The following is a 26415-nucleotide window of genomic DNA, read 5'->3' as shown; positions in this document are numbered from 1 at the left end:
TTAAGATAGAATACACATGGGATTGATTTAATATATTGGCAATATAAGTGTTTTTAGGCACATATTTGATCGAAACAATGATTAATGGGTTTGTTTTTTGCACAGACTAGGTTCTCAGTGTTAGTGGTGTGACTCCGGCTCAGTGCATTTTGTCGTTTTGTCTTTGGGCAAGGCACTTCAATCACTTTGCCTGTATGTTTGAATGTAGTGTGTGTGTGTGTGTGTGTGTTCGCTGCTGGATAGAGGGGCCCAGGTTTGCTTTTGTCAAAACACTGAAATACTATTGAAACAAGAATATTGTTAAATTTTGAACAAAAGTCCTTCTTCTTATTCTAAAATCTGTTCTTACTGGATGTGAACCAATTAACCTACAGCAACGTATAACAACTTACAATAAATAGGATTGTCTGCTGCCTCCTTCCATCTAATGAGTCTTTTTTTATTACAAAATAGAATTAAAAATAGATTATTCTTAAAATCCAAGAGCTCCTTTGCAGGCCAAATTAGGCCACTGGAGGGCCAACTCCAAGTTTCTGCTGCCATCAGTGGCCTTTGCAATTTCAAGTACTTGGTGACATCACACAAGCTTACCCTCACTACAACCAGGTGTTTCTGATTACAAGCAGTTGGCTACAGGGGTGGAGTTTGAAGTGTGGAGTCCTGTTAGACCAATCACACTTTTCCTTATACCATCAGACCCTGCCACCTTAACATTTTTAGTCCACAGGCACTGCCCAGTTTAGCAGCTCTTGAAATGTGGTTGTGGGCGGAATTTCGGTGTTTAGTCTCATTTTAATCACGCTGCACAAATGTATTTAATTATTCAAAATCTTTTTCTTTACTTGTACAAGGGAACACAATAAGAGCACTTGGCCTCTCTTTTTCATGGGCGCAGTGTTTAAAATGCAATACAAGCAGAAAAACAAACAAAACAAAACAAGTATAAAAGTCCATATAAAACATTAAAAACAGGTGCAGGTGTGTGTATAAAAGTTTGTTACCAGATTATTAAATTGCGATTGTGTCACCAACGTATCCAGTTTTGCTTTTCAAAACATCTGAACTTTTTATTTAGTCAAAGAACATTTAAAACACAGGTCAAACCACAACACATACCTAACCCACAGCGACCTCACCAACCTGTCACCTGCTCCATCTCTATGTCACGTTTTGAGCTTAGCACTTTTCTCAGTCATTTTAAAAAGGCCAAACCACTCCTGCGTGCTCTCATTGGCCTTAATAAACAGAACATCCTTTTACTGATTACTCATCAACTTACTGTATAATGTGATCAAGAACTAATCAGGCTAGTTTCAATGTCACGTGTGGTTAGAGAGGAAATACACAAAGACATGCACACTTAGGGCAGTGTTCCATGATGTGATGATTCAATAGAAAACGGCCTCATTAGCAGATAGTAAACCATATGATTATTATTTGTGCAAATCTGCCTTTCTTATGTAACCCTTTATAAAAATCAAAGCTTGGAACTGGCTCTAGATTATGTAAAGGCTACCACATGGTACAAAGACAATGCCACAAATCAGATTCTGAGCATAATATAGTATAAATTCTCAAACTTGTCTTGTGCATATATTTTGTTGCTTAGATTCCATTTATTGCCACAATCAATTTTGCAGCATAATCAGTGGCTACAATCTACCAGTGTTCAACAACTATGGCCAACTTTTTTTTCCCTTTAATGCAATGTGTTTTTTTTGGGAGAGAGTTGTTTTGTTTTGTTTTTTGTTTTTTTACATTGATGCATTTTATTTTATTGAATTTTATTGTATTTTATTTCATTTCATTTTTATATTTATTTATTTTTATATTTTATTTATTTATTTTAAGTAATTTTTTCAAAGAGGGTCCACCACCTTCCTAGCTCCAAAAACATGTTTCTCTTCCTGCAAGGTTTCAAAGTATGACATTAAAAAAAGATGCCCATCTCCGTGGCGACAAACAGGTGACACTACCAGGTCAAAATGCAGGTCACATCTGTGCAGGGGCGACCCCTCTTGCAGTAAAAATACATGTTCTTCAAGGTATTTTTGAGCAGTAAAAACACCTGCAAGTGAATGACTGCAAGATAGAGAAATTCAATGCCATACTGTGGAACATTCCAGGCATAGCAATAACATCTCCAGGGAAACAAACAGGTGCAAGACTGGCATAGAAAACTGGCACAGTGCACCATTAACTTTCTCATGGATTTATTTTTATATAGATTTGCATACATTGATAAATATAGAGGGTTGCTGTCAAGAAAGGAACAAAGTGTCATGTCTTTATATCACATTCAGATTAAAACTTCGCATTTGTGTTTTAATTTAATTATTTTTATTTGATTCAAAAAGCCTCACTGGACATGATTTGACTTTGCAGGTTATTACCACATTTGCAATTCTGATTAAACCAACCACTTGAAGGAAATTTTCCAATGCTCTCTGATCTCACCCATCTTCCAGTAACACCACCTACCCGCTCACATTTTTAATCCCCACGAGCCCGAAGCTGCTCATTTCTGCTCCAAACCATAAGCCTGCTTGGCCCTAAGACGTATCGGTGAGTCATAACAGAGGACAGTACTGGCTGGTTCCCACGGCGATGCAAAGAGAGGGAGTGAGAAAAGAGGAGAGGGAGGAAGAGAGCTAGGGAAGGAGAGAGAAGGGAGAGGGAGAGAGGTACAGGGAGAAAGGAACAGAGGGAGAGAGGTACAGAGGGAGAGAGGTACAGAGGGAGAGAGGTACAGAGGGAGAGAGGTACAGAGGGAGAGAGGTACAGAGGGAGAGAGGTACAGAGGGAGAGAGGTACAGGGGGAGAGAGTAAGCAAGAGAGAGGGGAGAAAGGTATAGGTAGAGAAGGAGAGAGGAATAAAACTGATGTAGAGGCGAAAAATGGGAGATAGTGAAAGAGAGATGGTGAAAAGGAGAGGTAGAGAGACAGAAAAGGAGCGAGATAGAGGGGAGAGGTAGAGAGGGAGGAGGGACAGAGAGAGGTAGAAAAGGAGACAGGGAGGGAGAGAGGGGTAAAAAGGGAGAAGTAGAGAGAAGAAAGGGAGAGATGGTGAAGGTGGGAGTGGTAAAGAGGCACAGAAATAGAGAAGGAGAAAGATAGGGGAGAGGAGAGAAGGAGAAAGGTAGCGAGGGACAGGTAGAGAGGGATAGGACCAGAGACTATACTGTGTATTAAAACTGGGAAAATTACAGTTTGCCATGTAGGGAGCAGAGAGGATGCAGAGAAAGACAGGAGGAAAAGGAGAGAGCCAGCATGCTTCCCGGAGATCAAAACAAAGAGGAAACGTGCCATATAGCATCACCATCTAGTGCACTGTACGCTCGAGGAATATATATATACTTCAAAGTACACAGCTGCTAGCCTGCATACAGTTCAAGTATAAATAGTGCCTATAGAACCTAAGGGGACATTTCCATTGCTGTTAAGAGATGTTTAAAATCAATCAAGGGATGCTGGAGTGTTGTGTAATGTTACGGCAGAGGGATTAGAGGGATCATGCAGTGTTTAGTTGCAGACAGAGGGTAAAGGGGCATGTCTAATGGCCATTTTCACAAATATATTGACTGGGACAGCGGTGGCTTAGCTGTTGGAGAAATTGCTCATGAACCCGAAGGTAGATGGTTCGATCTTAGCTCCAACCCATGCATACTGTTGTGGTTTTGTAAGAAAAGACGCTTCACCTACCACCTATTGTCTATTCATTTGTTTTCGCTTTGGTTACATGCAAGATTTTCATGACTTTTTCCTATTATTAAAAAGGTACTGCACTTTGTTGGTTTCGATGTATCTGTCATACAGGAGTCATCTCTGTGTACTCCTTCTCTGTGTCTCCCTTAGAGTATGATGTGCCCAGGGTTCTGCAGCTCTGCAGGACTGTCTCAGGGATGAGCAGACTTGGTTGAGCACAAACTTCCTGAACTTAAGTCAAAATAAAACTGAGATTGTGGTGTTTGGCCAAGCTAACCCACTGCTTGGGCCTGACAGTATGAGGTCCTCTGTCCTCTTATTGTTGCCCTGCAGTGGGGAATCTTGGCGTGATTGTGGACTCTATGACAGAGCTAATGTGCTTGTCCAATTTGAACATAAAGTCCAGCTTCTTTCACTTGAGCGTCCTTGCTAAAGTAAAGCCTTGACCTTCCACATTCAGATTTTGAAAAAGCAATCCACACACTTATTAAGTCATGTATGGATTATTGTAACTGGGGTTCCTGGCTGTGCTTACAGAATGTCCAGAAAGCTGCAGCTCGTCTGCTGACAAAAACTAAGAAACAAGACCACATCAAGCCTGCACTGGCTCCCTATTTCATATTTGGTGCAATTCATAATTTTACTGATTGTGTTTAAATATCTGCACTTTATGGATCCTCTTTATTTGAGGAGCCCTTTACTCTGCCCAGAGCCCTGAGGTCAGCTGTGCCCAAAGCCAGACTCAAGACCAGAGGTGACAGAGTCTTTTCCGTGGCAACACCCAGACTATGGAACAGCGCCCTCTGTCTGTCAGATCCTCTCAGTCTTTAACGCAGTTTAAGATTAGACTAAAAACCCACCTCTTCTCCCTGGCATTTAATAGCTAGACAAAATGTTTTGGTGTTTAATTGTTCTTTGTATTGCACCATCTGTATATTTGTCTTTTAAAATGTGCTATATAAATAAATTTGAATTTAATGGAATTTAATTCAAACTATGAATGAGAACTGTGACCAATCTGTTATGTTTATGTTGTTTGCAACATGTACTGGCAGAACTTGCATAGTGTGTACGCTTTGATTAAATATTTGCAACATTACTACACAGCACTTCACAACATTGTGAAATGTTGTGAAAACCAAGTCTTCATTGTCTTTGTTACTCTAAATATTGCAGGCTATACACAAATATCTGGTAGAGATTTATCAGAGAAACAGCCTTGTTCAAAATTTCTAAGTGAATTTTATATTGAATCCAATCTGGTCGTAGTTGTTAACAAACCGACCGGCCAACATCAATCAAGTAACATAAATGGGACTAAACGGCAGCTACATAAAATGGTATTGTTTACAATCTAAATCTATATATACAAGTTTTATTTGTATAAGTATTGGGCATTGCCATTATATTTGCTGTTTTCAAATCAAGATTCAGTTCACAGCGCACATTTTAAACCCTGTAAGAGCAGTAATATTTGAGACCAATAGATGAAGTGCTAAACTAATACAAGAATCCCTTGCATTTCAGATCTTGTTTGTAGAGGTCTAAACTACAGGGTTAATTGTGTTTTCATTGAACGGCAAGATACTTTGTACATTCTATTAACTGCAGGCTCGGGGATTTCATAGCTGCGTAAATTGAAATAGCAATTTCCATTTGATTGTCTTATATTGCGCATTGTACAGCACTAACTCGCCTCACAGCAAGAAAGTCCTGGGTTCAATAGGTTATATTAACATGGCATCATAACAGTGGTGGCATTATCCAAAGACAAATGTAGGCACAGCTCTTGTCTTGTGAAAGGACTTTACTTCACAAGATTATGGCAAATGTGTGAACCCATAGCCACAGTATGGAACTTTTTAGCCAAAATTAAGACTAATGTTTGCTGTTGTTTGTTTTTTCAGTGTGGTAAACACAAAAAAACTTCAGCGGTGAGCGAGCGTGCATCTCCACAAACCTGACTCTTACTGCTTGTTTCCAGTATAGCCTCAAACTCATCCATCTCCATGGTGAATATTCCAAAGTATGATGTTAACTTTCCATTTCCATAGACTCAAGCAGGTGACGCGCCACCCCCAAGTTACATACTGTACCTTTAAAAAAAATAGTTAAAAGTTTGACATTTGTGTTTGTTTCTATATTTGCTTATATCTTTTGAAATAAGAACATACATTTTCCCAGTGACACAGGTCTCTATTATGAACATTATGAATTCTATACCCCTGTTTTCCACCTTAAAAACAAACATAGGAACAGGTTGAACCAAATTGGCCTCTATCTGATCCATACACTTCCATTATAGTCATGTCTACAAATCCCACACTTAATGACAAATAAAGCACCATCATATCTATCCATGTTCACTTCACATAACATTTTCCTATCTCCACCACATAAGGAAGCACATATAGTCACTGTCACCAGATAAGACCAACTTCCTTTTTGTCCCTCTCTTCCTGCCATACTGATCTGTTGGCTGCACTGTGAGCTATGGCTATCCTGTCATGATTAATTTACCCAAGGCAGGGAGAGGGTGGGGCCAAGGGGTGGAGCTGAGTGCCATTTCATTCCTCTGGTGCCATACGCCGAGTCAATGATTAACTCTACTAATCCATGGCACTCTCTTAAACTAATGACAAATGCATATTTTACACAGCACTCACCGCTATAGGGATCATAAATTAAACTGAAGAATAGAGACATACTTCATACCGGATATGTGGGGTTTTGATAGCATATGGACAGGCACGCGCACACAATTTGTACACATTGCTATAAGCTGAAGCAATTATGATTTCGACTGGAATACAAAAGGATTGGTTAGACTGAGAATGCCATTTTAATCCATATATTTGTGGCCAGAACTCATCTATTTACATTTTTCTCATCATCTTAACTCACCACATCAGTTTCTTTGAAAGTAACTTAAAGATGCACGGTGTAACTTTGAGTGGAGGGTGTGCACTTGCTTGTTTTCACTGAGCTTTGACTAGAATGTTTCGCAATAAGGCATTAAACATATCTATCTTGCGCTTATTCAATTACAAGTGCTTTTATTGTTCGAAAAGCATGCATTCTTACTGTGAGTGTGTTTGCCTGTCCATAGATCTGGCTTGTAACTTGGACTTCTGGTGCAACCTGCTTGACTCCATGGAATAATAGATGTCAGCTACACTGTAGAAAATATTCCGGGCAATAATGTTTCAAGAAAAGTTACACAGTGCATCTTTAAGTAGCCTATTGAAAACTGGAGGAAACACAATCGTAAAAAGAATTGCATATCTTACATGAGACATATTTTAATCAGAAGCCACTCTGTGATGCCCTATTCTACTTATATCTTAGGTCTTTTACATAAAAATTGCAAAGGACTGTAACATTTACCAAACTCATTCTAAACTAATAAATAAATGCTTCGTTTGCACAGTGAACAATCAACCAAAACCTCATGTCCAATGATTCACCTCGATCCAACAACTGTATAGGCCTGATTATTAACTCCATTGAATTATTACTGACCACAGAAAAAAAAAAATATATATATATATATATTAAAAAAAAAAAAAAAATCACATATTTGAGCGTTTATTGTAACAGCTTTTACAAAAAACATTAAAAAAATGTTTTAAAATGGGGAAATTTGAAATAGCAGTGTGATCTATAGGCACAACAAGGGCTTTTGAACAATAGGCAAATGGAAAAGCATTTCATTTCCAACCAATGCATTTGTTGACATATTTATACATACAGGCTTGCTTCATGATAACTTGTACTCTCCCTGGCCATTTCCACAGGTACTTCCCATCACGGGGTTTCCCATAATACACAAACGCATTGGTCTCGGTCTTTGGTCTCATTCACAGCTAAGACGAACCAACTGATTTATGCAAATGAGTTGGCACATATCCAAATCCCAACCAACACCATAGCTCCAAGATTGGCTTTTTATATAATTAAAATGCTATTATCTGAACGTCTTTTCTATTGGTGATGGGCTTTCCAAGAATCAATGGGGAGGGTGGGGTGGTCGCTGCTTGGGGTAAACAGCAGCTGTCTGTCAGGAAACATCTTACTACAGGGGGAAAACGCATGGACAAAAACTAGGCCTTTTTTTCGCCAAATCGCTCCTGAATTTCTGTCGTAAACACGGATTTGTGAATGGGAACAGGGGGGTCCCACGGTCTAATGTCGTAGCTTATGGTTTCCACGCTCATATTCAGTCCTGACGGATCAAAACAGGTGCTTCTACAGCTCCATTTTGAACGTCGAGTATAGATTTATTTTATGATCCTTTGCGCAGTCCTTTTCGTGCGTCTTTATCAGACACAAGCTGACGTAAATGTGGGGAAAAAACGTAAGCATTTCCCGGACGTTTTCCCAATTTCTCTGCTATATGCTGTAGTAAACCCTGATAAACAAACGCTGGCCAAATGCACACGCTCCATTGATAGACTGACTGGCCACATAACAATGAAAACACAAGTCACTAATGGACACTGTGCGTAACGCTTGGTGTAGGGAATTACGCACAGGCGAAATCCAGCGTGAAATAAGAGTAGGTTTCTATTTTGGACCATCGCATGATTGAGTCGTCTCACCTTTGGACGGGTCTTGAGATCGAGCCCAAAAATCAGAGACGACAGGCGGCGGCAGCAGCGGCAGCAGCGGCAGAAGCGAGGAACCGCGTTGTTAAATCCCCACGGCTGTCCTCATTAGAGAAGTGAGAGAAGTGGATGGCCAGTTGCTGTGGAAACCTCGGCCCAGCCACGAAGCCCATTTAGGGGATTTCGGCAAAAAGGTACCGCGAGGAGGAGGCGGTCATTCCTGGGAGAGAGCGAGGCAGACGGGAGGAGGAGGAAGGGGGGAGGCGGAGGGACCAAGCTGCGCCGGGGACGAACAGCCTGTCCACGGGGGAAGCCAGCGGAGAACAGCCGATGTCGTGGTGGTAGAGGAGGAGGAGTGGTGAGTGTGGAGTAGAAGAGGAGATACGGCTCGTTGTGAGGGGGAATGGCACCACCACGGCGTACTGCATCACTCCAAGCGCAGCGCTGATGGGTTTACGCTTTTTACGCAGCAGCAGCAGCACCGCGCCAGGATTCGTTTTCGCGCTGATGGCGTAAAAAGGCACGGCAGAGGTGTCAGTGCACACGACAACAGAACCATAGTTTTTACGTTTTATGTAATAGTCCAAATGGGTAATCATGTTGTTTCAGATTACTGCAGAGTGAGCTGTTCTGGTTAGGTTAATCCAATACCAATTCATTCCTTATAGCTTATATATTTAACCACATATACATATTTGTTGAGAAATAAGATTGCTAGAATGATTTATTGATGATTTGTCTATAGAATGGAATATTTTTTACATTATTTTATTTATGGAAAAAACAGTACAGTACAAAACATAACAGGACTTGACAAGAGATAGAAATATGCACAGGAGACAAAGAAACAGACAAGAAAATGATAAACCTGGTACAAAGCATAGGAAAAGAAACAGAAATAAAACAACGATAGATTCTTATACTTATAGATTCTGTCTCAAAGAGAAATCCAATTGCAACATAACCTTTGACAGGATGACCAGTTACGCAATCAAATAATTAGTCAAATGATTTTTGTGTTTGTTTATTCAAATAAAAATGAAATTGTAGTAACTGTGTACACACAAAAATGACAATAAAGTCCTCAAGAAACAGTAAATAATAGTTCTGTTTGAAATGAGTGTTTTATGTTATCATAGTGGTACCAGTAATAACAGGCCAACACGATCATGATGACGCACAAACACACTCCTTACACACACCTCTCTTTCTCGCTCTCACTCACACACGCACACACACACACACAACACAACACAGTTTATCTCTTCTTTTTACTCTCTTTCTTTGGTTTCTGCCGGATCTGGGGCGCTGCTCCTTTAGACTTCTTCATTTGTTCTGCTGTAGTTTTGTTATCGGTGGCCTCCGTCTCCTCCTGTAGAGAAAGTATAGATGAAATTAAGTGATTGTGAATGAGGTAGTATGATGAATGATGAAGTATGAGGTAGTATTACAGTATCATACATACAATTACAATCAAAAATCCAAATGTGATTAAAAATATGTTAGCTTTTACTGTACAAACTACTTTTCATAGACCTAGTAGTTTTAGTGATAGTTTTCCTACTTTGACTGTATGAAAAAAATAAATATTGTATAGAATTTTTTTTTTTTTTTGATGAGCCCATTTTAATATAGAGTTTCCAAAAGCATCAAAAATCTGACACTAATTGATATTAAAACCAGTATCGTGACTAGATACTCACTCACTCCATACTGAGAGGAAAAAATAAAAATACATAAAAATCACAAAACTGGATAAAATTGGACCTTTCTTGAACAGTTTCATTTTGAGTTTTATCAGAACTAGTGTAAGACCACATGACATAATAAACAAATACTATTACTTTGAGTTGAAAATTACAATATTGACTAAAAAAGCTTTTAAAATGATCACTCTGGTATGAAAACCGGTGCTGCTCTAGTGCTTTGCTTTTGCACTTTTCCTTTTGTGGGGCTAATAAAAGTGTTCTTATCGTACAGTGGTTAATACTAATACACTAGTGCCAGTTAATTATGTAACAGTTTTCAGTTTCATATGATAAGAATTAGAAGAATGCATATCTAGTGAGTATTTAATCATAAGCCAACCTGATACCATGGGGATGATGTTGATTAATAATAACAACATGGAGCCAAGATGGTCACGTACCCCCCACCAGAAAAGTTACACAGAGCACCTTTAAAAACAATTGTCTCACAGTAATTGAATGATGAATTATTACTTGGTCTTTTTCAGGTTAAAGGACAGCTAATGTATGCAAGAATAAATCACAGACATGGAGTGAGAAGAAATCAGTGAAAATAGAATAATTACACAGTGGATTAACAGGCTCTTGTCTATAATGGGAGTCTCCTGACAGCTGTTATTATAGACACTGTGACAGTAACCTCTTAATGGCTCTGTCTTCAGCCGCACAGCCTGCACTTACCACTAAATTAATGTCTCCTACTCTCTGCTTTCTTTGCATCACAGATGTAAACTGGTAAGTGGCCACAAGTCATTTAGAAAATTATGATCAAATAAGATGGCAACATCTCAGTGGTTTGCGTGTTTTCCCACCAACCTGAAGGTCGGACACCATTGAACCCTTGGTCAAGACACTTCACCCGCTATGTCTAATAGGAATGTAATGTGTGTGTGTGAGTGAGTGATTGGTGGTGGTTGGAGAGGCCATTCGCATAGACTGGCAAGCTTGTCAGTGTACCCAAGGAAAGCTGTTGTTGTGCAAAACAAATTTTATTTATCTTTAAATAAAATATAATGGGGTCGGTCTTTGTCCCCAAATCTGCCTAAAAATATCAAAATTATCTTGACTGAAGGAAAGGTGTACTGCTTACATACAGGGTATCCATAAAGTCACTTTATATTTTTACAATTTTAAAATTTAATTACAAAGGCAATTGATTAGATATATTAGTGAGATTTGGTCTATTGTACTCATTGTACTAACTATAAAAGATTTAATCACATTGCATTTTGTCAGTTAGGTGACCTGTTGAATAAACAGGTATCCCTTTGAGTGAACCCCTAAGAAAGGGCTATATCTCAAGAGAAGGCACAATGTGTATCATGGATTATTGAGATCTGCAGACGCAATGAAACTATAGAACAAAGTATGGAAGAGATCCACCATCACGCATGTCAATTCATGCATGGCACAAAAAATGTATGGAGACAGGGACAGTGTTAGATAGAAAGAGAAGTGAGCCGCCAAGAACATCTCAGGTGCCCATATAGAGGTGTATTAAAATCAGATATCTTATTAATTGCCTTTGTAATACTTTTTTTTTTATTGTAAAGAGACTTTATGATCACTCGCAGTTCTTTTAATTCTAACCATTCTGCAGTAACAAATATGCATGTAAAGACCTATCAAGGGGCTTACAATTCAACATGCTAACAATGTCCATGAAAATATGGTGTGACAATGTGACTTCCCTATTGGATAGTTTATTATTGCATATTAGTTATTAATTAAGTGTCTACCCAGACCGACCTGCTCATGGCCTTTAGACGAGGGAATGATGATGGCGAGTATGCAGATGAGCTGGAAGATGGCTCCCAAAAACAGGCCGTACTTCAGCACACTCTCCAAAAAGGTTGGCTCAGGGACCTCCGGAGGGGACAGGTCCAGCTCCGACATGCTGCTGCTGCTCTGAAGGTGGACTATGTGTTTGGAAGTTGGCCTTTGTAAACAAGATAACAAGCATGTTTATGCTTCGTAACATGTAAAGTTTAGTGACTTATTGATCATTCGAGTTTTTATATATGATTAAAATCTAAAAGTTGATTACACCAATCTAAGGCTGTTCAGTTAATTGAATTTGTATTGACATCAAGATTTAGCCTAGTCATTTCTAATTGTCAATAATCGGCTTGGGTCTTCTCTATCAGTAAAAGCATGAGGTTATGACTTCAGACATTGTAGGAAGAAATTTGACAATTATTTGTTAAATAGCAATGATTAAAAGTCTAGATTGTTTCAGTCCAGATAATTAACATTATTGAAAGTAATTTCTTAAAAAAAATAAGATAAAATCGTGAACATTCAATATCACGGGGAAAATTTTTGATTCACTTTTTCAGCATATATCCCACAAGAACACTAACCTATTCAACAATCTTAATGAAAACAGTATAAATCATGTCATGAAGTTAGATTCCATTGTCAATTTTGCGTTCTAATTGATCAACCATTGAAAAACTATAATTCTCTTCTTATATTTTTGCCAGTCTCAGTAAATTAATCCGAGATACCCTAAAAGTTTGGACCAGAACATTCCATATCCAGATTTAACACAAATTAATCGAAATGGAAAACATACATAAACATGACAAAACTGACTCAGTAAAGTTAAGTTTCCTTCGATGGAATGTAGCGTCCTTATGTGATTATGGCACTACTGGTTTACACGTCATTTTTAATATTTTACTATGTTAATTAACTCATATCCTAACAAATATGTTTTTTTTAAGTTAATACAACAGTTTCATAATAATCATTTACCAAAGATCTACTAATTACATTCAACACCACATTAGCTAGTACAGTACGCCACAATCTTAGAGAAATATATGAACAAAATATTCAATCAAAGACAAATGCATACTTACAACTGGCAGAAAAAACTTCGCACAATGTATTTTTAATAAAAAATATAAAAACTTACTCAAAAATATGAAGAATATCTAGAAAAAAAGATGCAGCGGATTTAACAGTCTGCTACAAAGGGAAATATCGTCCCGGAAGTGACGTATGCAGTGAATAAAAGAAAGGAAATGGCGCCCCCAAGTGGACAGATGACAAACTCCACCAAAATATACTGAAAATATTTATTCTAGTTTACAAAATATGAGAAGAGATATAGACATGATTGTAAAAAGAATCATTGAAATACTGATACAAAATATATTACAGAAGATATTTTGTATATAAAAAGTAAAGAAAATGGGTATAAGAATTCAAAATTGTAATTATTTCAAACTGGGGTCTGTGAGGTCTCTTCTTATGATGTCATTCACTGAAAAAAACAACAACAAAAATATTTATAGGTAAGGGCATGATAGGTAATAGATTATGTGTGAAGGGTAAGAGAAATTTTATTTAGGCTTAATGTTAATTGTAATTGCATTTCATTTTTATGTCCAGTAGAGGTCTGTCTTTTATAACTGAACAAAAAAGGAAAAAGAAATGAGGAAAATTAAGTGTCACTGTATTTGTTGCAAAAAATCATATTATTAGTGTGGAATGAGGAAATTTTGCGTGACATCCTAAATTTACAATATGCTATAAATTAATTATAAAAAAAAAAAAAGCAAAAAAAAGCTGACCAATCAAACTATCGATTTTCAAGCTTAATATTAAAATCTGTAGTTTGCCACTAGCAGCTGTCTAGTTGTGTCTATTTTTGACACCAGAACAAAGAACAACATTGCCACATTTGCCTACACAATGTACTTCCTCTTTGATTTACTCATTTACTTTCTTACTCTCTAAAAAATAAGTTTATGTTGATTGTTGCTGTTAGTGTTTTAATCAATATCTTGTAATCTATCTGTGTGTGATAATGTATTTAATCAGAAAAGTGATGCACAGAACAAACATTCTGTATAAAAGAAGGATTTTCAGACAGGAAGTTGCAGACAGAGTGCATGGGTGCATCTCCAGAGCACAACCAAATGCTTAACCACTTATGTCTAAGAATAAAACCAAAGCATAATAAAAACTGTACTGTGCCCACGTATTCACACCTCATCATTAACACCTTTAACTGTATTGCTGTCAGTGACTAACCCACGCTCTGAAAATGTATTTGGTTTGAAAAACAAAACAAAACAGCAAAACAAAGTTTAAACTCACTATAGAGTATATTAAAATAAAGTTATTTTGATTGATTGAGACAGCCAAGCCTATGCTGTACTGATTACAACATAGTGCACAGACATATATTCTTGTTATGGGGTAAATGCTCTTTCCGCCAAGCCAATAAAACTTGGACATATTTTTTCTGGATTAAATTATGTCCACATCTCCTTAATCCAAACAGTAACCTCTAACCACTAAAGTCTATGTATGAAATATATTTCATTCATATATTTCAAGTAGTATGAGTGAGAGAAAGTGTGAGTGTTAAATGTATATTTGGGCACTGAGGTAACTATTTTAAGGGATAAGTGTTTTAATGTACATTGCATATTAGTAAATTGTAAGAAAGCCCAACCAGGGACGGGAGTTGAAAATTAGCTCTTGCTATAAACTCTGTATGCATCACATCAGCTGCAATGTTCATTTTGTAACTATGTCTGATTACATTGTCCCTGTCAAATAAATAAATAAATAAATAAATAAATAAATAAATAAATAAATAAATAAATAAATAAATAAATAAATAAATAAATAAATAAATAAATAAATAAATAAATAAATAAATAAATAAATAAATTATTTCTCATTACATTTTATTTTAATTCCAATATTTCTTAAACCTTTTTACCCCATATAGTTTAGGTTTAAGAAAATACTCTTTATGTTGTTGTTACTCACCATCCTCCAGATAAGTGTAGCTGATATGTTCTTGTTTCACGGTTGTCCTCTCTGGTTCTTCCTGGTCACTTCTTCCCGAGTTTCCCTGATTGGTCGATTCGCTGCTTGGTTTTGGTCTACAGACTTGGGTCAGTCTAGATGGTGGTGACTTCCCCAACAGTGTCTGATATGAACTTCTGATTTCTTGAGAACTCCCTATGGCATCTCCATGTTGGCTAGTGTCACAGGGATTGGAAAAAGTAGCTTTTTGGTGAGTGGTAGAACATGATATTGTGGGAGAATTGTTGTTATAGCGTTGCTTGTGGTAGAGCAAAGGGTTAGACAGGTATTGGTGATAAGAAGTGTCTAGTTGATCAGGTAGTAGTCCATGGATTCGGGGGTCTATGGTGGAAAGATGGCTGTACAGTGTAGGAGAGACCCCGAGAACTTGGAGGGTGTTGTCCTGCTCTGTGTGATGATAAAGGGACTTCATGGAGAGGCCAGACATTGCAAGGTTTTCTTGGTAGCTGTAATTCACCTGGTAGTCATCCACTGGTTCAGCTTTAATGGCTGGAGAGAAGAGTTTGAATTGGATGAAATACATTAGGAAAGGATTCATAATATAATAGCTTTGACTTGACTGAGTGTGGATACGAGGGCTGCACAGTTTGGAAAAAAAAAAAAAAATTATTATGATTTTTCAATATTGTGATTCTTATTTGTGATTTATGCTTTGATAGTAGGATTCTGTTCAAATTTCACATGTTAAAACTACCAGGATCATTTACTTTTTGAGAGAAGACTGAAATCTGAACTGCCAAACTAATATAATAATCATATATAGATTTCAGAACATGTTATAGAGGTCAAAACAGGGTTAGCACTTTTTTACCTAATAGGAGGAAGTTACTTCAATAATTGCAGTGTTTGCAGTTTGATAAATGCAACCATTTTGAAATGATTGTGATTAATACTTTCATGCACACTTCTGAGGAACTTTTTCTCATTCTTGAAGTATAATGAGTAAGTTGTAGAAGATTGAATGAAGCACATATCTCTTATTTATTACAGCTCATTAGCTTATGTTGAAGTCAGTTTTATTTAGTAAATGGTTTGCTGCATTTTCCTGTCTTGGAGCAACAGTGGCAGAGCACTGCCATTAACTATAGCTTATGGTAATATTTACTGCAGCAATAGATCACACTTCAAAACTGTGACAGGCCTAGATTCATTATAATTATTAAACTTTACACCCTTCACAATAGTCTACAGCACATTTTACAGCAGCAAGCTATTATAGACACACTTACATAGATGTCACAGTGCATGTATTCACATGGATAAGTCGGCCCAACTTCTTGAAACCAGCCACATTATTAGGACAGTATGTACTTAAAGAAAGATCTGAAGCTTCTACCCTCTGGTCAGTTGGCAAACCCTTACCAACACACCCACTACAATGTTTCCCACAGGTTTAAAGTAAGACAAAGGAATTTTAATAATTGTATTTAATACAAAATTTAATGTAATATTTTAGTGTATAAATATCACATACGCCTCCACTGAACATAAAGCACAGATTAAAATGCTTAGTCCTATAAGTTTATGATAACACTACAAACGTAAAGTATAATTTGTTTTACCTTTTTTTTTGCTCAGCTAGTTTTTTGATTATGGGAATGAAAATTTGACTCTGGGGAGCCACCATAGTCTCCTCTATTAATGTGAAACACTGCACTATCACCCACATGTTCTCTGTTTTATTTAGGGGCTTTTCAATTTGTGAAAAACAGAAATGAAACAAGCCTAAGAGTCTGTAGGTGTACTGACAAATAAAACTTATACCTTTTTACTTGAAAATCATAAATGTTTTGTCTGCTCCAGGTGACAATAACAATCAAAGCTATTGTAAAAGGTGCGCTATGTAACGTTTCCTATGAGGGGTCCTCCACCTGTGTGTCTCCTTGGAAATGTTATTGCTTTCCTTGAAATCCTCCACAATATGCCATTAAAGTGATCAATCTTGCCTTATTCTAGCAATTTTATTGCTGAAAAAAGACACAGTACCTATGAGCGGAGTGTAGGTGAAGTGCTGCAGCTGGCTCATGTTCTTTTTCCCATTGATCACAAAGAAGTGGACTTTGACAGGGCGGCAAATCCTCCTATCTCGATATGGAGGGACCTCAACAAACAGCATGTTCTGGAAGTTTCAAAGAAGAATTTCAAATGTAAAAGCGACACATTTTTATAGGTTTATGCATGCTATGAGTGAGATGGAACGTAACTCACAAATTGTGTCTTGTCCTTGTCGACTGTTGCATCAGCCTCCCAGATCTGCTCTCCATCTGAAAAAAAGAAAAGAAGAACGTATATATATATATATATATATATATATATATATATATATATATATATATATATATATATATATATATATATATATATATATATATATATATATATATCTCCAGATCTTTGGTAAAAGTATTAGTGTGGTCACAAAACTTAAGGACATGTCATCGGTCATCCTACTTTACTCCATGGTAATGGTTTTGCAACAATAATTGTAATAATTGTGATTTACCAATTAAAATAATTGTCAACTATTTTAGTAAATTGTATCTATTTATTTAATTATTTGTTTATGCATGTTAATGAACATAGATGACAAAAGCACGAATGTAAACACGCTGGATTGTAGCCATACGGCTAATTTCCATCCGTAGTCCCACGGGTCAGGGTCACAGGGATCAAAAATACAACAACAATAAAATTTACATTAAAAAATGATCAGGCCTTAAATACAATTTTCCAACCATACAATCTTACAATCTTAGTCACTTTGCAAAAAACTCCATTAACATTCACTCAGCTCATTATCCAGACCCACATGCAGCATAAAATACTAAAAGGGTCCATAAACGGTCTGTTATTGTTATCTGGACTATTCAGACTTCAAAACATGTGCCAAAACACATTCTATACCAAAGATAGTGGTATTCCTAAATCAAAATTTCATCTTCATCATCTAATTGTAATATTTGAAGAAAAAAAATAACTTGGCTGGTCAACTAATCAAAAAATTAACAAGCTGTTGATTTAACACAACTGGGACAAAATGACCTACATAAAAGTAGGTGTGTAATTTGCTGCTCACTGATATTTACCAGTTGGGAGGGAAGATTGAAAATAAACTGTTGTATGATGACAAGTGGAAAAGCTCTGAGCCTGATTCTGTTTCATTCCCATCTAACTTTTTAGCATGTTACAACCCACTCTACAAAAACTTCAATTCTCAGTCTTTATCTGTCTCACCACATCCTGTTGCATCTAACCTCGGAGCAAGCACAGAGCCGACTGTACCCATCCTACTCTCACAACATGTGGCCTGCTACTGGTTGCACAAGAAAAACAAAAGTAATAATCAGCCAGAGGGGGGGTAGTACTCAGTTATATTTACTTGAGTAACTTTTTATTAAAATCGCCAAATATGTTTGACAGTATAACAGTACCTCTTACTATAGAAAATGTTTTGGTAATTATTCTCACTGTAAGTCTACAGTCTAAGTGACAAAAGGTTTATGTTTCTGCACCACTCCCTTCCTTTAACTTCAAGTTATAAATTATGTTCAAACACTCTTATTTGAGTAGTAGGTTCCTCAAATACTTTAAAATTCTAACTTCAAGACATTTTTGGACCACTACTCTGTGTTTCTACTTGAGTAATATTATTTTGAAGTAACAGTACTTTTGAGTAAATGTTTGGCTGCTCTTCTCATCTCTCTAATTATCTATACGTCATCCAGACACTCATATCTGTCTCACTGAAAGTTAGTGCAACGGCTGCTATGCAAATAAGATGACAATATGTGCACTGTGTGAAGGGGAGTGGGAGTATTGTAGGTTGAGAAAATAACAAAATAGTTATCAGTGAAATTAGATACTACGTGGTTGGACAGATGTCATTCACTAACAGATTCACCAACCAAATTCAAAGTCAGCATTTAAGAAGATACCAATGCTACCTAGAGATAATTTATGATATAATGATAACTATGATGACAGAGGAATTAAGAAATCAACAATTACTGCAGTGCTAGTGGAAATAGAACAGTAATAGTATTTGTACCTTGCATAATAATAGCAGAAGGTGTAGTAGTGGTGGTAAGTATAGTAAAAGTACTAATAGTAGTAACACAACAGTTCACATGTGAAACCAAATGATGTTTTTAGTTGCATGTAACTGCATTCACTACCAAAGACCACATCAAAAAGTAGGTTAAATTTTAAATACGTTGGCTTATACACAATAGAATGTATTACTGACTGGGCATTTAGCTCTTGAATTTGAAGGAATTGTTGTCGCCAAAACAATGCATGTAACAGAATAATTGGTAAATAGATACGTTTAATGCCATGCTGTGGAACATTCTAGGATAACCAATAACATCTCCAACTTTAGCATTTATCTAAACCCATAACAGATTAGTATTATTCATTACCAAACCATTTATTTGTGTTAGTACTGCCAAGTAACTTTCAAATCTGCTGTCTCAGGATGAGCTGTGTGAAATGACTCACCTTGTGTTTTCTCTGTGAAGACGACCCGGGAGTCCGAGGTGAAGTTGAGCCCGGTCAAAACCATCTGTTGTCCCCCAAGAACCGAACATCTGTCCAGGTCCTGTCTCTCCACTGTGGGCATCTCCTGGGCTCGCTGGGCTGGAAACAGGAAACAGATGGTAACTGTGATGTAGAAGCCATGTCAGCTGGATAAAAGTAAACAAAGAACTGCAACTACTTATTATTCTTTACTGCAACAAGTGCTACCAAACCTATTGTAAAGTGTTGTGGTTGGCCTAAATAGCAAGAATTATCATCAAAACATTCATCCTGTTTACAGATTGTTTAAATTGTTCTAATCATAGACTAATTAAACTAGACTAATAAATTTATATATCTCCCATCTCTGAGTTGAGCTTAAAGATCCAAGAAACCAACTGCTTTAAGAACTTAAATTAACTAATCATGTCATTCTTAAAAGTACAGTATGTGACTTTCTAATGGTGGCACATCACCTGCATGATTCAGTGGAAATTTAAAACCAAACTACTAAGCCCAGTTACAGTAAGGACACAAATATTTCTATGTTGGCAAGACAAGTTACATACTGTGGTTTTAAGTTACATATACAGTACAGCAGTTCCTTACAGCACTCTATGGGCAGGGAGCAGATTTGCAGTGACACCAATTGTCCACCAGGTTCAGGGATGTGCACTCTGAACACCAGGCGCACGCGTGTGTTTTTACGGCCGATGTCGGTCTCCCCATTTCGTAGCTCAATGTCCGCATTCCTTAGCTTCAGAATCCCCACGCAGTCAATCCTAGAAATATACATCAGCAAATCATCATACAATACAAAAGAATAATATAGAAAGACAAGGTGAAAATGGCAAATTTCAGTGAGCCTGTTACTACTGCATTCAAGAAAATTAAGTTACCTATCAGCTTCTGGAGCAGTATGACGTAGTAGAAGTATTTGTATAAGTAATAACTGGTCTAGTAGTGGTAGTAATTATATAGTTGGATAAGTAGTCTCCCAGTGCACATAGAATGAATTGCATGCTGGAAAGATCCCGAGGACTCCTTTCAGTTGGACAGGCCTGAAACAGCAGTCCAGGGAGGCGTCCGAGCCAAGCAGACTCCTCTCGATGTGGAGGAGCAGCAGCTCTAGTTTAAGCTCTAATTTATGCAAATGTTGTAACTGGCTACTTACACAACTCTCATGTTATTCTTGGGCTCCAGAGGGATTTCTAATACTTTGGTGCCGTTGATCGCTCTCTCCAGGCTGTGAGTTGTAACCGTCTTTCCTGTTACTCTGTGGACCTGGTAAAATGAGTGGGGCTTCAGTAGTTTCTCGTCTGCAGTACCAATGAAGACCTGTAGGCTGAGAGGAGAGGAGCCGTAGTACCCAAAGAGCTGAGGGAGATGAGAGGAGTGTAAATTTATTAGTTAAAGATTGTATATTCAGATGTGATGAACAGCATAGGCTAACTCAGAGTTTCATGTTATCCCTGCCCACAGCTAGATGCATTTGGCAATTATTTTAAAAAGTAAGACTTGCAGGGTTACAAAATGTTTCATAAAAAGTTTCATAAATAAAAAAAAAAATCACGTACATGACCAAACCAAACCAAACAAACCAAACCAAAAAACATTAACATCACTTTTCTTTAACAATACAACTTAATTATTGCCAAAAGAAGAAAAGATGCAGTTAATACTAGTGTTGTCACAATACTAAAATTTCAGTGTCGATTTCAATACTAAGATATAGCACAATGTTGACACTAAAAACACTCTTTATTTAAACAACAGAATGTGATTTTCAACAATAAATCATAGTACTTTCTTTTATATTACCCTGTGAATATCTGTGTAATGGGCATAAACTAGTCTTTGAGCTCAAGATCATTCTAAAGCTATTTCTGTCCCGTGAATGTCACGAATGACTTCATAGTATAATTTTTGTCTTCATAGTATATTTCATAGTATATCTCCTTTAACTCACATTTTACTCCTTGTATTCTCACCTGTACTTCTGGGTGTCCTCCAGTGGCTGTCTTCACTGCTCCTCTGCTCCCCTCAGTCTCATAGTGCGCCCGGTGGAATGCTCTGGGGTGCTGCAGGATCTCAAGCTTGTACTGCCCCAACTCAGACGGTAGTTGCCACTCCAGGGAGGGCAGGGGGGCCATGGACACACTGGAGTGCAAGACAGAAGAATAGGATAAATGATAACGTAGAACACACACAGTATACATAGCGATAATAGTTTGTGATGATGGAGGGAGTCAGCGAACCTAAACGCTCCATGGTGAGTGGGATGAGGAGCTGGCCACACTGTTGGTACCATATAGAAGGTTTCGGGCTTTCCCTGCAAGGCAAAAACAAATAATCAACTCACTAAAATGTTATAAAATCCCAAAGTTTAAACAATTAGCATTTAGACAGACAAAATATACAGAAACTGATGCTTAACCCTAAAGTTTTAACCTGAAAATTCAGATGGAGGTCAAGCAAGAAATATTATGGCAAAATATAAGTTAAAATAATAAAAATGTAATGTGTAATTTTTTTATCTGACCGTGACGTGACAAATATGCCACCTGCGAGATATTGTCATTAGGTTGCTACTAAACAAATGTAAACTCCAAAGAAAAAAAAAAATGCACAAATTGCTCAAATGTCAGAACTATTCCAGTCTGTCATTTTTGGTGCTGACAAATTATATTGCACAGAAGAAAAGCAGCATTTTAAAACATGAATTTGGCTTTATGCTGCATAAAATGTTTATCAAATACATACAAATAAATATAATGGACTCTAAGAAATCTTCCACCAACTGAAACATTCCTTGTAAGTGTCTGAAACGGTCTGCGCATATGGTAATTTTAGTATTTTTTTTAGGGTTTAGTACTTATATACGTAGCGGTCTCTGCCTGTTATAAGTCTGCGTAAAACCATGGAAACACTGTTTGATGGATCTAGTATGGCACCGAATGTCCTGACATCTACACTAACTGTACCACGTAACTGCACCGCGCTATTAGTACAAACCTATTTAAGAATTACTGAATACTTTCATTTCCTTTGTGATAAACCTATACAACAAGACTTGTGGTACAGTTTTCATCAAGCATGGCATAACCTTATTTGAATAATTATACAAATGAACTAACCTCCTTTTTAACTCCCCTGTCCAGCTCCACTCCGCTCCACTCGAACCCCTCCCCGTAGACGCAGTCCTGTCTCTGTATGGGCCTGTGTGGAGCGTGAACCACCATGGAAGGCATCACTATGGAATTACTGGGATTGCTCAACATCTCCTTCAGCAAGGGGGTGGTGGTCTGGTACTGGTGGAGGTAATAGGACCCCTCATTGGGAGAGGGGACAGGACTGGGACTTGGGCTCCGGGAGCGCTGTTTGATGGGAGTGGGCCCGGGACAGGAGTTGAGGTGGTGGTAGGAGCGTTTGCCCTGTGGAGATAAGGAGCGGGAGCGGTGGTGCGGGCGGGATGGTTGCGGGGGGAGGTTAGGTTGTTGGGGGACGAGGAAGGCGTCATCCGGGATGCTGTTGTGGGGTGACCCGCCTGGGGTGGAGTGGGTGGATGATGTGCGGATAGATTGAAGTCCAGGGCAGAGGTCCAAAGCAGAGACGCAATAACCTGCAAGTGTAATTCAACTTTATTTACAGTGTGTATTTACTCAATTAAATATTCTCTTCGTGGATTCATTTTGGACATTTTGGCTAGAGATGCACTAACACTTGACCTATCACAATAACAGAGTTGGAAGTGCAATATATTTTTGAAAGGTGCATAAAAATAAAACAATACACAATATGAGCTGGTTTTCGTTCATTTTCAGATGACATCAAGTGTGGAAAACTGCAGCAGGTTCTGACCCGACTTAATGTTTTTTTTTTCCAACTGTGCATTTTTCAACTCGGACAAAAAACATTTTTCCGAGTTGTTGAAGCTCTCCTCATTCAGAAAAATGTATCTACTGGGTAACAAGCAATGCAATTTGTTTTATTAATGGGATTCTGTTCAAAGTTCACATTTTAAACATATCCAGAAGAACTGAGAAAAAGACTGAAATATGAACTGACAAACTAATACAAGAATCACATTTCAGACTACAGGGCTAACAGTTTTTATACAGCTAACCCTGTATTTTAGATATAATCAAATAACAAAAGATGCATGTATAAAAACTAGAATGGTGGCACCTGGGGACTTCTTGGTGTCTTTAATGATAAGATTTCTTCAAAACCACAAAAATATATGCATGTGGTATCATTTTGACTTCAGTGTTTTTAGTGCTATGTGTGGTATAGTTATTTGTGTCTAGTCCTGATAACATCTCTCTATCATATCACTATTATTAATTCACTATGAATCCAATTAGTTGGAACACTGTTGATGCTGAACATCTCACAATATTTGCAATTCAGTTTATACAATGCTGTCGCAAAATAACTAATAAAATACAAATTCTTTGTATAATTTTTATTTGAATTTAAGAGAACGCATTCACTGGTATCGGTTGTTATTGTTTTTTGGTAGTAACTTAAACCTAAGTATTAGTATTTTTAAAAAGACTCAAAAAGCTGGAATATTGCTTCTAATTTTTGTTACTTCTAAAAGTCTTCTCAGTAACGTTCAAATGTTATTATAATTGTATGGTGACATGTCCTCTACAATACAGTCCCACTTATACAGATGAATCTTGACATACCTGCACCATTGGACGGGGAGGGACAGGGTGAGGCCAGAGGGGAGCAGTTTTCCGTGGGCCATCCTGTAGAAGAGTTACTGCTGGCGGGGCTGGCACACTCCCTGTATGCACCTAGTGCTGTGGAGCCCAGATTCTGGGTGTGTGGTTGGGAGTTTAGGGAGTCTCCAGAAGGCGTGATCTCGATCCTGGGACTGGGGGCTGGGATATCGGAGGGACGAGAGGACAGACCCATGGGTGAGGAGAACTGGGTCTGGTCTTCTCCGGTGGGGTTCTGATTTGGTTCTAGTTGGGGTGAGGAGGAGAGATGGTAAGCACTGGAACAGTCCACCACCAACTGAGGGGTGTGGGAGTGGTTTGGGAGTAGGCCATGCGGGTCATCTGTCAATAAAATAGAATAAAAAATTATAAGAAAATATAAATTATTTTTAATATATGGCAAGTCGATAGGGAACGTGAACTATGTAATTTTTCGGATGAAGTGTCTGCTACCTTTCTCCATATAGATGTTACTGCTTTGCCTATTAGTTCATAGAATGGCATTAAACATACATGGAGACAAGAAGTTGACACAAACAGGCCAAGTTACAGATCAGATCTGTGAAGTAGTGACACACAGTAAGAATTAGGGATAGAATGAAACAAGACAACACCAGACTGGTTATATGAGAACAAGACAAAGCGAGATTTTGACATAATTTATAGTAACTCAAATTGTGCAGTTCTGCTCATCATTTGTCAGTTTAGCACCGCTTATTCGAACTAAAGCTTGACAAGAGGTTTAACTCACCAGCACTTAATTAATCCTCTCAAATGTAAAAAAAAAAAAGAAAAAAAAAAGAAAAATGTCATGAGAGAATATTCCTCATCTGACCATGTTATCTTGCAATATTTTGTGGCATGAGATCTTGTACCATCCCTAGTAAAAATGCATGTTTCAAAGTTTTATTTAGAAATAAAATACCTCTAAAAGTAACTGAAAACATGCAAGATCAATATGTTTAATATTATACTGAGGAACATTACAGGCAATGCAACTACTTCTCTGCCCCTTATATGGTGGACCTCCTAAGAGAGAAGTTACATATTGCTCCTTTAAGTTATTCAATAGCAAATGATCAAATATAAGACAGATAGTTGATGGACAACCCAGACAGCCCATAAAGCTCTGTGGCCTTACAAATGAGCCCTGTGTTACTTCTGTTTATAAACCTACTTATCTTATGATCATTTTAGTGTAGTGAGAAAGGTCATAGCCATTTGTCATTATATAAAAGTCTCAATCAAATGGCAAATGATGTTTATGACATGTACATTTACAAATGAATAAGCCACGTTCACAGCTCTACCTTTGTATAAAAAGTCAAATCAGATCAAATTTTGAAATGAACCCAATTTCACTGTCAAAAAAATAAAAATAAATAAATAAAATACAAAATTATTCCCAATGATTTTTAGCTATTGATTAACTGTTTTGTTTTGATAGAAAATTTGTTATGGAGGCTTCAACGTTATGCCATCTGTTTGTTACCATATTGGAACTATTTTGATCATAAAAACTTAAAAGCTCAAAATGCAGTATCTCCTATAGAGACAAAATCTGAAAAGGCTATTTTTAATATTAATCTTACCATTGTCATGACCAATAGAAAAATCCTCAGGTGGGTTGTACAGAAACAAGTCTGAAAAGTCCAGCTCGTCTTGATTTATATCATGGTCCAGTCCTTCAGAGAGACCCAAGCCTCTTGAAGCCATCTCTCAGGCGTGCACAAAGTATCCAGTGAGTTCAGTTTTACTCTCTTGTCAGTCCTGTTGTCCGTCTGACCGTAGCGTGAGAACTGCGTAAAAACAGAAAGCGTGAAAATGTGTTCGATGAAACGCGCGCTTCCTGTCTGTGCGCACAGGTCTGGAGACAATCTGCAACTGTCTGTCTGTGTCTGTGCCCTCTGGTTCTTCAAATGTTATCTTCCCCCAGTCTCTGTGTTTGATACTCGTTTGATATTGGTGGAAGATCAGATATTTTGGGTAACGTCAAGTGTGTCTGTCTGCATTTTTCGTTGATCTTCAGCCTTAAATAAAAAAACAAAAAACAAAACGACTTTATAAAATCACGTGCACTCCAACACATAAACGTTAGATCGAAATGAATCGAATAGTGTAAAATAGTGGTGTGACGTGAACGTGAACGAGTCGGCTCTTATGAACGGTTCCTTAACCTGAACGGTTGCATCCAGATCTTCACACATGACGAGAGTTTTGTGCACATTTTTTTCTAAATAAAAAAAT

General features: G+C 37.5%; 3 protein-coding genes across 5 annotated transcripts in view; all 3 read right to left on the bottom strand.

Annotated features, from left to right (window-relative positions):
* Positions 1-8551, bottom strand: part of LOC117370724 (proto-oncogene tyrosine-protein kinase Src-like) — a 34482-nt gene extending 25931 nt beyond the window's left edge. The window contains exon 1 of one of the 2 annotated variants that reach the window (XM_033966248.2): positions 8307-8551. The gene's annotated coding sequence lies outside the window, so the exon portion shown is untranslated. The remainder of the gene's footprint in view (positions 1-8306) is intronic. The other variant, XM_055221960.1, reaches the window with a different exon arrangement.
* Positions 8552-9147: 596 nt separating this feature from the next.
* On the bottom strand, positions 9148-13062 carry manbal (mannosidase beta like). 2 transcript variants are annotated; one of them, XM_055221961.1, is made up of 3 exons: positions 12928-13062; positions 11810-11999; positions 9148-9684 (listed from the first exon to the last, which is right to left on the bottom strand). In XM_055221961.1, exons 2-3 carry the CDS (start codon positions 11954-11956, stop codon positions 9571-9573), a joined length of 261 nt encoding a protein of 86 aa, XP_055077936.1. In that variant the 5' UTR covers positions 11957-11999; positions 12928-13062; the 3' UTR covers positions 9148-9570. The 2 variants fall into 2 exon arrangements, with proteins under 2 accessions (XP_055077936.1, XP_055077937.1); XM_055221962.1 differs by having other exon boundaries at positions 9386-9684; positions 12984-13028.
* Positions 13063-13262: 200 nt separating this feature from the next.
* On the bottom strand, positions 13263-26035 carry LOC117370945 (nuclear factor of activated T-cells, cytoplasmic 2-like). Its single transcript, XM_033966499.2, has 12 exons — positions 25761-26035; positions 24133-24510; positions 22573-23057; positions 21694-21767; positions 21427-21595; positions 20610-20812; positions 20045-20217; positions 19418-19555; positions 17126-17181; positions 16904-17036; positions 14858-15406; positions 13263-13334 (listed from the first exon to the last, which is right to left on the bottom strand). Exons 1-12 carry the CDS (start codon positions 25882-25884, stop codon positions 13288-13290), a joined length of 2529 nt encoding a protein of 842 aa, XP_033822390.1. The 5' UTR covers positions 25885-26035; the 3' UTR covers positions 13263-13287.
* Between the last annotated feature and the right edge of the window lie 380 nt (positions 26036-26415).

The sequence above is a fragment of the Periophthalmus magnuspinnatus genome, chromosome 5 (genome assembly GCF_009829125.3).
Source record: "Periophthalmus magnuspinnatus isolate fPerMag1 chromosome 5, fPerMag1.2.pri, whole genome shotgun sequence".
Taxonomy (NCBI): domain Eukaryota; kingdom Metazoa; phylum Chordata; class Actinopteri; order Gobiiformes; family Gobiidae; genus Periophthalmus; species Periophthalmus magnuspinnatus.
The sequence above is the reverse complement of the archived record's forward strand: the minus strand, read 5'-3'. Positions and strand labels throughout refer to the sequence as shown.

Bases quoted from the DNA above. Each gene is read 5' to 3' on its own strand.
- manbal (XM_055221961.1), bottom strand. From the start codon at position 11,956: ATGTCGGAGCTGGACCTGTCCCCTCCGGAGGTCCCTGAGCCAACCTTT. The intron at 9,685-11,809 runs GTCGGTCTGGGT...CTTTCTCTACAG, and splicing joins CGTCTAAAGGCCATGAGCAG to GAGGAGACGGAGGCCACCGA.
- LOC117370945 (XM_033966499.2), bottom strand. From the start codon at position 25,884: ATGGCTTCAAGAGGCTTGGGTCTCTCTGAAGGACTGGACCATGATATA. The intron at 24,511-25,760 runs GTAAGATTAATA...TTTTATTGACAG, and splicing joins TTCTATTGGTCATGACAATG to ATGACCCGCATGGCCTACTC. The intron at 19,556-20,044 runs GTAAGGAACTGC...TCCTGTTTCCAG, and splicing joins CTCCCTGCCCATAGAGTGCT to CCCAGCGAGCCCAGGAGATG.